Source organism: Mus caroli, chromosome 2 (assembly GCF_900094665.2).
Source record: "Mus caroli chromosome 2, CAROLI_EIJ_v1.1, whole genome shotgun sequence".
NCBI classification, from domain to species: domain Eukaryota; kingdom Metazoa; phylum Chordata; class Mammalia; order Rodentia; family Muridae; genus Mus; species Mus caroli.
The window spans coordinates 157,273,306-157,287,102 of NC_034571.1; the positions used below are offsets into that span (position 1 = coordinate 157,273,306).

At 50.3% G+C, this 13,797-nt stretch overlaps 1 protein-coding gene across 3 annotated transcripts in view; it reads right to left on the minus strand.

Annotated features, from left to right (window-relative positions):
• Positions 1-6,148, minus strand: part of Elmo2 (engulfment and cell motility 2) — a 41,233-nt gene extending 35,085 nt beyond the window's left edge. The window contains exon 1 of one of the 3 annotated variants that reach the window (XM_021186127.1): positions 6,093-6,148. Coding sequence is in view for 2 of the 3 variants with exons in the window: in XM_021186133.2 (XP_021041792.2) it covers positions 339-657 (319 nt within the window). In the remaining variant the exon portion in view is untranslated. Of the gene's footprint in view, positions 1-259; positions 283-338; positions 724-6,092 lie in introns of those variants that run through there. The other 2 variants (XM_021186133.2, XM_029474016.1) reach the window with 2 other exon arrangements.
• Between the last annotated feature and the right edge of the window lie 7,649 nt (positions 6,149-13,797).

Sequence of the window (13,797 nt, forward strand, 5' to 3'; positions counted from 1 at the left end):
AAAGAAAGAAAGAAAGAAAGAAAGAAAGAAAGAAAGAAAGAAAGAAAGAAAGAAAGGAAGGAAGGAAGGAAATAAATGGCCCTCCACAGTCTACAGAAGGCCACCCACACTCCCTCGAGTGTGTTCGGGCCAGTTGAGGCAGCCCCTTTCTGGCTGTTTGAGGCCAAGCTTCCTCACTTCTCCTGCAGCTTTGCCAAGTCCCTATTACCAGCTGTCAGAAAGTCCCTACTCAAGCGTCAAAGACCAGTTTGGACCTCACCTCTTTCTTTCGCATGCATACCCCGTTCCCACATTCTGTCGTAGGTCTAGTATAGTTATGGAATCACAAACACCCTCACCACATCCTCCTGCAGAGAAGGACCTGCACACTGAAGCCCCATGGTTCTGGCTTCTTCCACTCCTACAGAGCAGAGCTGGCTTCCAACAGGCGGGAGGCAGGAACTGCTCCCACCAGGTCCGGAAGCCTTGCAACACAGTGTCCCCACACAATTCTGTTGTCAGGAGTAGCTTAGAGCAAGCCTTCCCGGAGAATCTAGTCAGGGGAAACAATCTCTCCTCCCTCCCCTGGAAACCAAGGAGGGAGGAGATGTAACAGGGCTTCCCAGACAGGGAACACTCGGGAATGAAGGATCCCCTCGGAGGGAAGCCCTTTAGCATGCGTGTGCTTACTCTCCATTTTCATCTTAGAAAGGAAGTGGGAAATTAGGTCGAAGCAATTCAATAACATTGCAAAATGCTCAGGGCTATAAATAGCCACCAGCTCCACCACTCAGAGTGCTGCACTCAGTTCAATAGCAATCGTCCAGTGTAAGTGCACTGGAGTTCCACTCTCAGTCCACAGCCCCTTCCAACACCAATGACCCTTCTCTTCCTCCTCCTACTCCTCTTCTTCCTCCTCCTCCACCACCACCATCCTACCCCACTCCATCCCACCCCACCCCACCCCACCCCACCCCCACTTTCTTTATTCACTACCTCAGGGATGCTAGGCAAGCCTTTGGGACTGAGCAAGGCCCTAGTCCCCTGCAGCCGCCTTGAAGGCACCACAAATACAAAGGCGATGAGGCAAACAGAAGGAGGCCCACACAGATTCAAGAGCCATGCAAGGACAGTATTAATGCTGTCCTCCAACTGAATAGCCGGAGAAGCGGGATGGGTGGCAATGGATGCTATCCAGTGGAACGGTCTCCAAGCGGCTTCTGGAAGGGGTGCGCCATCAGGAAAGGCCCCGTGGAGTTCTGTCCATCCCCCCAGCAGGGAAGCTTCAGGCTGAACTTGCCAGCAGAACTGGAGCCCAGCTTTGGAAGGGGAAAGACAATCCTTTCCAGGAGGTACAGGGGACAGAGGAGGCCACAAGGTTCCCAGCCCCACCTGCCCCCAGCTCGTAGTGTCCCTGGGTGCCTTCCCTTCTCCTCTGCTTGCCACGCAGTGGGGGAGGCCTGGCGAGTGGTTTATGCTTCCTGTGACAGAGTGCTGCCTCACAGCGGAGGTGAGTGGAGGTCACACCCTCTTTTAAATCAAGATCACAATCTCAGTGGAGGCTTCCCCTGTGATCTCTTCGTTGGAAGAATGACTCAGTTTCCCTCAGTTCACCCTCCCTGAGCTGGTGTGAGGCCCTGAGGTGTCGAAAAGGTGCAGGACAGGAAATGCCACAGGATAGAAGGTGAGGACAAGAGCCTCGGGAGCCGAAAGGTCTCCTCGGTACTGGCTTCAGAACACAGGCCTCGCCCAAGTATGGCTGAGAGCCACTGCAGAGACAAAGTATGCGTTAAGGAACGCATCCCTTGTGGAACTCAAGTCCTTAGAGGACACTACATTAATGGTCTTATCGGGATATCTAAACCTGGGCCAGCCCCATGGTGTCTACTCTTATCCCTGCGGATGCCACATACCGCTCACCTGCCCCCCCCCCCCCCCCCCCCCCCCCCCCCCCCCCCCGTGAAAACCACGCTGACTCTGCACCTTCGCTGTCCACTAGCTCCAACGCCCCATCCAAAGGGCCAACTAGTACGTGCTCAGACAAGCCCTCCCTTCTGGCTTCCTCGTCCTCAGTCATCAGGCACTAGTGATGCCAGCACATGCCAGGCCTTGATGGGCACCTTTTGATGAGCGTGAGCCTCCAGCTTTTACAACCTTGTCTCTGAAGCCTCTTGCCTGGTACCTGGACACGCAGGGTACCCCTTAGGAATCAGTACTAATGGGAAGCGGCCCTCCAGCCCACATCCTCTGGATCAGGACCAGCCTTCACATCCTACCCAGGGTGGTTCACATGCACCATGGGGTCAAGAAGAAGGCACTAGATCAGTGGTTCTCAACCTGTGGGTCATGAGTCCTTTGAGGGTCTTGAATGATCCTTTCACTGAGGTCACCTAAGACCACCCTGCATATGAAACACTTCCATTATGATTCATAAAGTAGCAACATTAGTTATAAATATGAAAATACTCATATGGTTGGGAGCCACGGCAACATGAAGAGCTGTATTAAAGGGTCACAGCATTAGCGAGGTTGAGAACCACTCATGCTCCAGCTCCCCCGTAACTATCTGGGCTGCTGAAGCCTCCCCAAATGATTTGCCTGGAGGCTGAGCTGGAGACCCTGGTCCAGGAAGAGAAATGGCCTGAGCACAGAGCTCTGAACGGTCTACCTAGTCCCTACCTACTGGCCCTTAGTTTGCAGCACAAAGCTGTGTCTACAGAATTCCATCCAAAACGCCCTCCGGCCTGACTGTGCTTAAAGTCATGAGCCATCAGTGACTATTCTATCCACGTCCAAGAACTTGCACATCCCTGACTACAATGATACAATTGAGTCACAAAGGGTCAGATTTAAGAGGGAACAGGAAAAGACAGAATGAACTCTAAGAAACTGCCTCTTTGGCCTGGATGGATGCCTCAGTGGTTGAGAGCGGACTTTGGTTCAATTCCCAGCACCCACATGGCCGCTAACAACAGTCTGTAACTTCAGTTCCGGGGATCCGACGCCCTCTTCTGGCTTCCACAGGCACGCATATGGCACACATACAAACCTGCAGGCAAGCAGAACATCCACACACACACACACACAATAAAAATAAATTAACATTTTAAATCTTTCTCACCAACAGATCAGGATGGTCACACAAGGAGGAGGAGGAGCCTGGATAGGGTGGGGCGCAGTAGGCTAAGAGTGGCCTGGGCTGTCCCTCAAACTCCAGGCTACGGGCCCAACTCTTTCAATAGAGGCCATAAAAACACAGCATTGTTCTCTAAGAATGAGGCCAAGCCTTTCATTTCATAAAGAAGGGAACTGAGGTCCAGAGGAATTGGCAAGGCCAGGCCGGGACACCAGTTAGGGACAGCAAAAAAGGCCCAGCCTCCACTTCTGGATCAGTCCTCTCCTGCCACACAGCCCTACTGCAAGCACAAGCGTCTCCGCACTGGCTGTGGAGGCAGGGAATGGGCTGTTTATCAGCCTTGACCCTGTCACACAGCAGTAGCATTGAGTAAGTGGTTAGGGGCTTGCATCCTGGAGACCTGCATTTGGATCCCAGTTCTGATAACCTCCTTATTATAGTCAAGCCAAGGATGAGAACCAACTGCTCCCTGTAAAAGCCCTGTGACCATGAAATGGGATAATGCCTGCAAGGCCCTGCATACAATACCTAGCACAGAGTAAGAAGGATTCTAACCATGTGAACAGAAACACTGCAACCACACAGGCCAGCACTGAGGAGCCCTCAGGCCGTGGGGGAGGAAACCCCACAGAAAAATGCTGTTGTTGCTCTGCCCAGGAGACCCTGCTCTGGCTCCGTAGCAGCCCAGCACAATGACATACATAATGGTTACTCAGCCAATAGGTCAGAGCCGAGCCGCTCCAATTCAGTGAGCACTCCCAGAGGGGTGAGGAATTCAAGAGCCTTAAGCAGCCAGGTAAATACACCATGCAGCTCGCACACAGGGACCCAGCAAGCTAAGAAGCGCTACCCACCATAGAAGTTCAAGCTTGGTTTCGGGTGGGTGGGGGGCAGGGGAGACAGATACTTCTTCATGCAGCTGGGCCAAGATGCCGCTTGGCAACTTCTGACACTCCTCTCCCACCATGCGCTTTCTTGCGCGTATGCTCGTCCTCTTATGAAACACGATCTTTGTCTTTCCGAGACCACCCTGGGCATCCTGAAGATGTAGGCTGTCACTTCACTGTCCAGTCACCTCAAGGGGCCAAGTACTGACCTCATGGAGAAAACTCCCTTGTGGAGCGACTGAGAATTAACTTGCCCTGCTGGCAATTCCAGTCCCAGTATCCCCAGCATCTCTGAGCTCTTACAGGCCACAGGTTTTCTGCTCCAACCCTGGGACCAGGCTGCATTAATGCGGGTGAGCCAAGGAATCGCCGGTGACCTGGTCAGAGGAGGACTTGCCTGGTGGGTTTTTCTTTTTGAGCTGGAGTCTCACTCCACTGCCCAGGCTGGTTTTGAACTCCTGTATTCAGGGGATCCTTCTGCCCTAGCTAGCCTTTACAGTGCTCCGGCTACCGGTGCATACCTCCAAACCCAGGGCAGGTATTTCTTACCTATGTTTGCTCATGAGCCACCTAGGAAGATATGACCTAGGCACAGAGCGTGTCAGAGTATGCTAAATACTGGTATCATCGTTTTTTAAAGAAGTCTAGTCTTCGTACCCTGCACCCCAAACTTTCTTGGCACCTCTTAGAAGCAGCATCAAACATAAAAAGAATAACAAGATTCAAGAGCAACAGACAAGCTGGGCATGGTAGAACATGCCCTTAATCAGAGGCCAGCTTGGTCTACAGAGAGAGTTCCAGGACAGCCAGGGCTACACAGAGAAACACCCCTTCTTGAACCAGCCCTGTCTCTTTTGCTCCAAACGGTAGAATGAATCTGGGCAGGTAAACTCTTTTAGGATCTTTGCTATTTTTAATCTGTAAACGCAAATAATGATAGTCTCCTCAAAAGACCACAACTCGAACTAAACGCCCTCACATTTGCACACTACTGAGCACTTCACAGCCAAGGCAGCCACCCTAGCAGTGTGGTTACTGACCGACCACTTGACAAATGGTTGCCGTGCTTCTTCTGAGAAGCAAGAAGTGCTGTCCCAAGAGTGAGGCACACCAGAGCTCAAGAAGTTAGCACACACAAACAGTCAACAACTCCATTAACGCGATTTTACACTGGTTATGTGAATTGCTAATTATAATCTGAAATGTATTAACTAAAGCATGAGTAAATTATTCCACTTACGTATTTTACATTCCTGAGATGTGACTGTTAGAAAAGTTTAATTAACAAATGTGACTTGCATTATTTCTCTTTTGGAGAGCCCAGGTTGGCCTAGTGCCCGGCACACAGAAAGCATTCCAAAAGGTGGCTTCCACCCACAACAGATGGGATGTCAGGGGCTGCGGCTGCATCCCCTTCCTCTAGGCAAACCCTAGCCCTTCGTTCATTCATTTAGTAAACATCTATAGTGTCTGGCCTGCTGAGACGCTGTAGGTGCATGGAGCAACATCAGGTAAGGTCTTCTTCCTCGGAGCATTCCTACCTGCTGGGACAGGCAGACGTCAATCAACACTTTCAAACTGTTGCAAAGCTACTGATGTGTAGGAACACCAGAATGTTCAGAGTACCGCACCAGGGTCTGAACTCGGGACCCCGGAAGCCTTCGGAGGGAAGACTGGGAAGATGAAAAAAAGTTTACTAGACTAGACGTAGGGGCGGACTCTGAGGGTGGCCAGAGCGAGGGATGGAGAAGGAACAGAACCAGGCCGGGAGCAGCCTAAGCCTAGGGAGGGCGGTGAAGGACCAGATCTGCAGGGCCCGGAAAAAGGGGAGGGTGGAGACCAGCACCGGAGCACCCCGGGCATTGCAATGCTGCGGGAAGAAGCGAAAGAGAGCGGCCTGGACCGAAGCCGGGCAGTGGAGAAGGAAAGAGGGCCGGTACCGACGGCAGGGGGATTACCGGATCGGCACCGTGCCCAAGCTTGGAGGTCCGGCAGACGCTGCCCTCCGCCTCAACCCCAACCTCGGTCCCCGGCTCCCAACCCTTAACACTCTGTCTCTCTGCCTCGAGCCCCGAGCGTCCCTCACTCACCCGGCACCCGCCGAGGCCCAGCTCCGCGCCCGCGTCCCGCCGCCGCTCCACTGGCCCCGTCTGCCCCGCCCTCCTGAAGCCCCACCCCGCGAAGGGCGGTCCGGGCTTCTATTGCTCCGCTTTGCTGTCAAGATGAAAAGTCTCGCTTTCACTGGATTGTTTGTCTGTCACTAAAGGGGAGGCGGGCCTAACTGAGGGCGCGGGCTGGAGCGACGCCGGCCGGCCCCTCCCCTCCGCGGAGGCCTCTTAAAGAGACAGACTACCATTCTTCTGCAGGCTATTGGGTCTGAAGGAACGTGATTTCCCAGCAGACACTAGAGGCTGCTCCCCACCCAAACTTTTTTTTCTCTTTTATTTCTGTACACAGCCTCCGGGTGAAGGAGGTTGGAGGGGCGGGGAGGGGGCGCGCTCTGGGTCCTTGAGACCCATTGTTGTAAGGAGCAAGCTGTCCTCTGGTGATGCTCACCTGATCCGACTCAACGATGGGAATAGCTGATTTAGGGAACTGAGTGGGAGGTGACAGTCGTGTCAGAGGCTATGAGCAGCCGCGGCTGCTCACTACGGAGATGGAGCTAATTATACCGGCACCCAGGGCTGACCGTGGGCGCTGAGCAGAGGCAGAGGGGTACAGCTCAGCTGTGCTGTTGGTAGGGATCCGTGGGAGGTGGCGTTCGTCACCGCACCTGCGGATCTAACAAGGCCGGGCACAGCGCCAAGGACTCACTCCTGCCATCTCCCTTCAAGCTCACAGCAGGCTGGTAGGGAGGGCTAGTATGCGATCCCCAGTTGCAGAAGAAAAGACTAGGGGTCTTATGGGACCAACTAACTATACAACCGGTGACTATACAGCAAGACGCTATCTCCCTGTTTAATTCCAAATTTTGTTTTTTTTAATCATTTCTCTTAGCAGATCCTTAGGACAATGCCAGAAGACAGACATTTTGTTATCCATTCTGTAGTGACTCGGCCGCTCAGCAGAGAGACGGAAATAATGGCTACCTTTTACTGTCTTTGAAGCCGTTTTACAGACACGGTTACACTGACTCCTGCAAACGTCTTAGAATTGAAGCGGATTCTTATCAGCTGGTGAGCAGGATGGTGCCCAGGAAGCAAAGTTACCCTCCCACAATCACAGTGCTAATAAGGCCTGTGCAGGGGCGGGCCAGTCACACTTCCAATAGGTTCACATACTGCCTGCTTCCAGCCAGTCTCTGTCTTTGTTTTAGCGAAAGCCACCCAGGATAAAGCATATGGCCGTGTTCCAACATAGCTTTACGCTGGAACATAGGGTAGCCACCCTTGTCTGCAGCACCATTCTGGACCCCAGGTTCTTTGCTGCTCTGTGGGAGCCTCATACGACCCTATCAGAGTCACATTACTTTCCCTTATTGTCTGGCCTCCATAGTCTTGTGAGCATCCTCTTTGTGGTGGGTTGTTTATGTCTTGGTTTGCTGCTTATTTTGAAACAGGGTGTTTGCAGGGACGTTTAAACGGATGTGTCCCCATTTCCCCTCCCCCGAAGGCACCAATGACAAACCAAAGAGTATTCCATTCAGTCAGTCCAACTTGGGGAGCCAGCGAGGGCCTCGATGTCACCTTCAGAACATGGATGCCTGGGTTTGCGTTTCCATTGCTGTGCTAAAACATCACAGCCAAAGGCAACCTGGGGGAGGAAAGGGTTGATTTGGCCTGCACCTCCACGGTCTACAGCTGAGGGAAATCAGGGCAGGAAGTCAAGGCAACAACCAAGAAGCAGAGACGAATAAAAAGCACTCCTTACTGGCTTGCTCCGGGTAGCTTGCTCCAGCACTTTCTTAGACAACCCAGGAGTGGCGCTGTCCATAGTGGGCTGGGCCCTCCCCACATCCATCACCAATCAAGAAAAAGGCTCCACAGACTTGCTTAAAAACCTAATTTAATGGAGGCATTTTCTCAACTGAGGTGTCCTCTTTCCAGATGACCCTAGCTTGTGTCAAGTTGACAAAAGCTAACCAGCACAATGGGTGAGGGATTATTTACATTAGTGTGGGTGGACACCACCAGCCACACCGCCAGAAAGTCTCACCTCACCACCAATGATGGCTTTCCCATAGTCCTCCCCTCTTCAGCCAGCTTCCCACTCTACAAGGCCATGTGCAATTAGGACACAATCCCACACAACTGGCTGAACAATCTACCACCCTTCATGATGGGCTTCAGTGAGCCTCCTGCCCTGGGATTAGCCTGTGTCTTCCCCGCCCCATTAAGAGGATGTCAGGCCCTGTCCACTGGCCTTTTCTTAGCAGCATGGGACGCTCTGCCACTCCTCTCAGACAACATCCCCTTGCTCCCTCTGCCTCCTCAGTTACCTCAGCACCTCTCTTTCCCTGAGCCCCCAGGATACTTACTCAGCAACTTTTAACATCATTTAGAACAGAGCCTACTGGAAATTAGGCTTCTGTGGGCAGTGACTTGGCGGGATTTGCTAGCTGTCCGCCAGTGACCCTTCCCCCTGCTTCTGTAGTAACATGGCCGCCCCAACCTTACCCTCATGACTCACTTCCCAGTTTCATGTGTGACAGAGACCAAAAGCCAGCTGGGTACCTCCTTCTCAGCAGTGGACACGAAGGCATGAAACCTCAGGCTGAGGTGTGAAGTCAGCTGGCATACTATTCTTCCTCCTTGTGGGCAGCATCCAGCCTTGACCGTGCAATAGCTATGATGTGCCCCGGGGAGTAACAGAGTCACCAGGTGGAGAATGCCATTGTCCCCATGGAAGGTAGAAAGCGTTCCCCCGTCACAGAACACTCACTTAGAGACAGTTGTCTTGTTCCTTGTCAGTGACTTTTGAGGCTCTATTGGTCTCAGAAGTCACTAGGTAGCAGAGGATGACCCGGACCACTTCCTGATACCCCAGCTCTGTCCGTGACTTTGAAGAGCTGACCCTGCACTTCCATCACCGAGAGAGATAGAGATAGAGAGAGAGAGAGAGAGAGAGAGAGAGAGAGAGAGAGAGAGACTCTTTAACATTCGCATCTCCAGCTCCTCCTTCCTGGTTCTAACCATACTCAGTACCACTGTTCCCAGGATCATCCATTCGCTATGGGACTTGCCATTCTTTTTCCTTTGGTCTCTGCCTGTGGGTTCTTAGGCATATGAGACTTAAGGAGGTTTTCCCTCTAAGTTATATGAGTCTTTAAACAAACCTCAATGATGATCCTAGCAAGATGACTCAGAGGCTAAAGGCGTTTGCCCCTGCGCCTAATGAACTGAGTTCAATTCTGCGGACCCACCTGCTGTAAAAAGAGAACTGATTCCTGCCAATTGTCCTCTGATCCCCCCACACTCATGTACTGACAGAAAATCAATCAGTCCATGAATGTAACCAAAACATTGTCTGAAGAGTCACGGACAGAGCTGGAGGTGTGGCTCAGTTGGTGGAGAAGGCTATCTTTAGCAGTACAGGAGCTTCCTGGAAGGCTAGTATCTAACTCACAGGGTGACAGGAAGCTGCAGAGACCAGAGACACATTGAGAGCTCAAGTTGCCAAAAGACTTGGTTCTGTCCCTTTTTCCCCTCCTTCTGAAGAACGTTGCTTGATCAGACTCAGAGTCCTGTCACTCAAGTTTGAGCAGTGCTTCCTTCTTTTAGATGGGCAACTCCACTCTGCACAAAAGTTTTCCAGCCCGATCTCCCATGCTACCCCAGATCAACCACGGGGCAGCTGAGGTCAGGTCCCCTGCCTGCAGCTGTGGTTGAGTCAGTGGAGTAACTCAGCTGAGAGCCACAATAGCATGAACCCAACACACGTAGATAGTACAGACCTCTCTGCTGACATAAAACCTGTCAGAAACCATCTAAGAAAGGCTACAGCCAGCAAGTGAGTTTCCTGGGGATAGCCTGCTGTTTCCCATGGCTGTAACGGGTACACTCTGAAAAGACCCAGCCTCAGAGACTTCATCCCAGGATTGCTTCTCGCTGCTGATGCGTTGGTATGTGTGAGTATGTCTGTGTGTCTGTCTTTCCTGCTACTATGACATAGCTTAGGCTCACTCTATTGGGCAAATTTCCTCCAGATCAACAAGAAGATAAACTTTCTTTCTTTTTTTAAAAAGATTTATTTATTTATTATATGTAAGTACACTGTAGCTGTACTTACATCACTCAGACATCCCAGAAGAGGGCATCAGATCTCATTACGGATGGTTGTGAACCATCATGTGGTTGCTGGGATTTGAACTCATGACCTTCAGAAGAGCAGTCAGCGCTCTTAACGGCTGAGCTATCTCTCCAGCCCCCGAAGATAAACTTTCATGAATGAATGATTTTATAGAATTCCCAACAGGATTCAAATAATTTTAGGAAGTTTAAGGAGATGGTTTTAGTTGTTTTGCCAGAAAGATATGATAAAGTCAGAATCGAGAATAGAATATGCCCCCTCCTCGTAGAATACACAGTAGAGGTTGCATAATAAGAAATATAATGAGTCTTCATAAATTGCACTAAGAAGAGAAGCAGGTGTGGGACAGATTTGCCATCAAGGAAAAGCACTCATTCTAAGTCAGGTCCAAGGATGAAACCACAGGTGTATGTGAAACTGTTGCTTTGAACTTATAATGAGCTTATAGAATGAAACATTGGTTGCTCTGAACTTACTACCAACATCCTTCTGTGACTTCCCTTTTGAGTAACATTTTATCTATGAGGTAATTTTATAAAGAACTTTTGTCAGGTTGGAGAGTTGGCTCAGTGGTTAAGAGCACTGACTACTCTTCCAGAGGTCCTGAGTTCAATTCCCAGCAACCACCTGGTGGTTCACAACCATCTGTAATGGGCTCCAATGCCCTCTTCTGGCATGTCTGGAGAAAGCTATAGTGTCTCTATACATATATACACATGCACAAAATAAATAATTTTTTTTTAAAAAAAGAACTTTTGTCTAGAAGGTATAAATTGCCAGAGAGGAGCTGGAGAGCTGGCTCAGTGGTTAAGAGCACTGACTGCTCTTCCAGAGGTCCTGAGTTCAATCCCCAGCAACCACATGGTGGCTCACAGCCATCCGGAATGAGATCTTCTGCACTCCTCTGCTGTGTCTGAAGACAGCTACAATGCACTCACATAAATAAATAAATCTTAAAAAAATATTGCCAGAGAGAAGAAATAAAGTATGGAATTTGGGGCTCTGCCCCATCCACCAAATTTATATATGTGTGTGTTTCTGTCCATATGTATGTGCATGGATATGTGTGTAGATATATGTGTATGCATATAGTATGCATGAACATGTGTGGGAATTGATGAAACAGTTGGTCAGACCCAACCAAAGTGTATTTGTATGTGTTAGTATGTGTGAGTGTGTCTGTGTGTCTGTGTGTATGCCCGACTTTCTTCTTTATCTTTTTTCTCTGGCTCACAGAGAGTTAATGAATTCCGAGTTGAGCCTCTGGCCTGACCAGCAAGAGGCCCTTGAGTCAGAGAGATAAGAGCTCAAATAACTGAACTTCGTAATCCCTTGCTGCTATCAGCAGGAGTTAATTGCCTGAAGCCAGTGATTTGGGGGCACAAAATATCAAAGAGTTAAAGAAAGAGAAAAATTACCAAGAGTAAGCAATCTTTGCTCCCACAATGGCTGACATCTCTCCTGCCTTCCTCAGCTTACCCTGGTCCAGGCTGGACCTCAGCATATACCCCCAGATGATATTCTAAATCTTTTTGAGACTCCATGCAATGGGACAATAATAGTGCCAGCCTCAATGGATGTTCATTAGGACACAGTAAATATGGAGCACTTGGTACAGTACTGGGGTCATAAAAGGACCTCAGTTAATCATACGTTTTCCATTGTGTGTGCATGCCCATGGTCATACTTAAGTGAACCTTTGTGTGTAAGTGTCTGTGGGGGACAGAGTTTGATGCCTGGTATCTTCCTGTATTGCTCTCTGCCTTTCTTAACTATTAGTGGTAGGTAGGGAAGATATGTGCCATAGTGTGTGTGCATGTGAGGTCAGAGGATTGGTTCTTTCCTTCTACCATGTCTTCCAGGTATCAAAGCCAAACTGTCAGGGTTGCTCAGCAAGTCCTTTCCCTGGAGAACCATCTTGCCCTGCCCCTTCCACCCTCTCTGGGATAGCATCTCTCACTGAACGGAGTCTTGCTGTTTGGACTACAATGGCTGGCCAATGAGCTCCCGGGATCCACCTGTCTTCTCCACTCTACCCCCCCCCCGCCCCTGCTGGACTACAGATGTGGTAACACTGAGTTTTTATGTGGGTTCCAGCAATCCCACCCTAGTTCCTCGCTTTACCCGATGAGCCATCTCCCTAGCTCCAAGCTTTAAACTGTTCAGTATTTACTGAGTGAACTCCCCCTAGTTTTTTAGTTCCCCTCTAAAGACATCTGAAAGTGGAACACAGGGACACGCCCCCTCCCAGTTCCCTAATCCCTTTGACCTACTTTTGTACAGTTCATCGTTCCCCAGCCCCACCCCACGGCCTCACTCCCCATCTCGCCCAGCAGATCCCTCCTTTACTTCCTTTAACTATGATACCCTCTCTCCTCCCCAGTTACTGCTGGGAGAAATCTCAACCCTCCTTAGACCCGGGCCCAGCGCTGCATGGGGCCAGAGCAAACTACATCTCCACAGCTGGACAATGCGGACAATGCCGCTGTACTACGTGGCCCGGGGCAGCACGCAGAGTCGCATAGGCTCCAGGGCATCTTCTCATCTCAGTTTGTGAGTCCTCACCCTCTTAGCTGTGACTTCTTGTTTTAATGGGGTTGAGGGAAGAAATCATAAGCTAAAAACCAGCCTCTTCTCTCCCCAGCCCAACAGCACCCCCTGCTCCCCTGCTCCTTCTCCTCACTAGAAACGTCTCTCCCCTCCTCCCAGATCAGGGCAGCGACCTGCTCCCAATCCCTGGTGCCACCACCTCTGTTTTGGACTTTATTATGTTAGTCATTTTCCTCATTGCTTCTGGGGAAAAAAAAAAAAGAAAGAAAAGCAAACAAAAGCAACTTTAAGGAAGTGTTTTCTTCTGCTCACAGTTCAAGGGAATAGTCTGTTATGGTGGCAGCACCGTGACACGGATGGTCACATTGTATCTGCAGTCAGGAACCAGAGGGAGACAACGCTGGTACTCAGCTCTAATTCTCCTTTTTATTCAGTCCAGGATGCCAGTCCATGGCATGGCATTACCCACACTCAGAGTGGGTCTTCCCACCTCAGTTAACCTGGTCTAGAAGCTTCCTCACAGATGTGCTCAGAGACCTGTCTCCTAGGTGAGTCTAGATTCTGTAAGCTGACCACCAACATTAACTGTTATTAGAACATGAATGTCCCCAAAGGCTCAGTCCTCAGCCTGGTGCTATTTAGAAAGTGGTGAATACCTGAAAGAGGCCTGGCCTAGGGAAGGTTTTTAGGTCACTGGGGTTATGTCCTCCAAGGGCACAGTGGGACAACAGTCTCTTCCTGATTACTAGACATAGCCATGACTTGAGCAGGTCTCCTCCACCACCAGCTCAGTCCACGATGTATCACATCATCACATGTCTAAAACGCAATAGTGCCCAGCCACCACGGACTAGAATCTTCTAGACAGTGAACTAAGAGAAACCTTTTCCTTTCTAAGCTGGTGTTTTCTGATTTTTCTTTTCTTCTTCTTCTTCTTCTTCTTCTTCTTCTTCTTCTTCTTCTTCTTCTTCTTCTTCTTCTTCTTCTTCTTCTTCT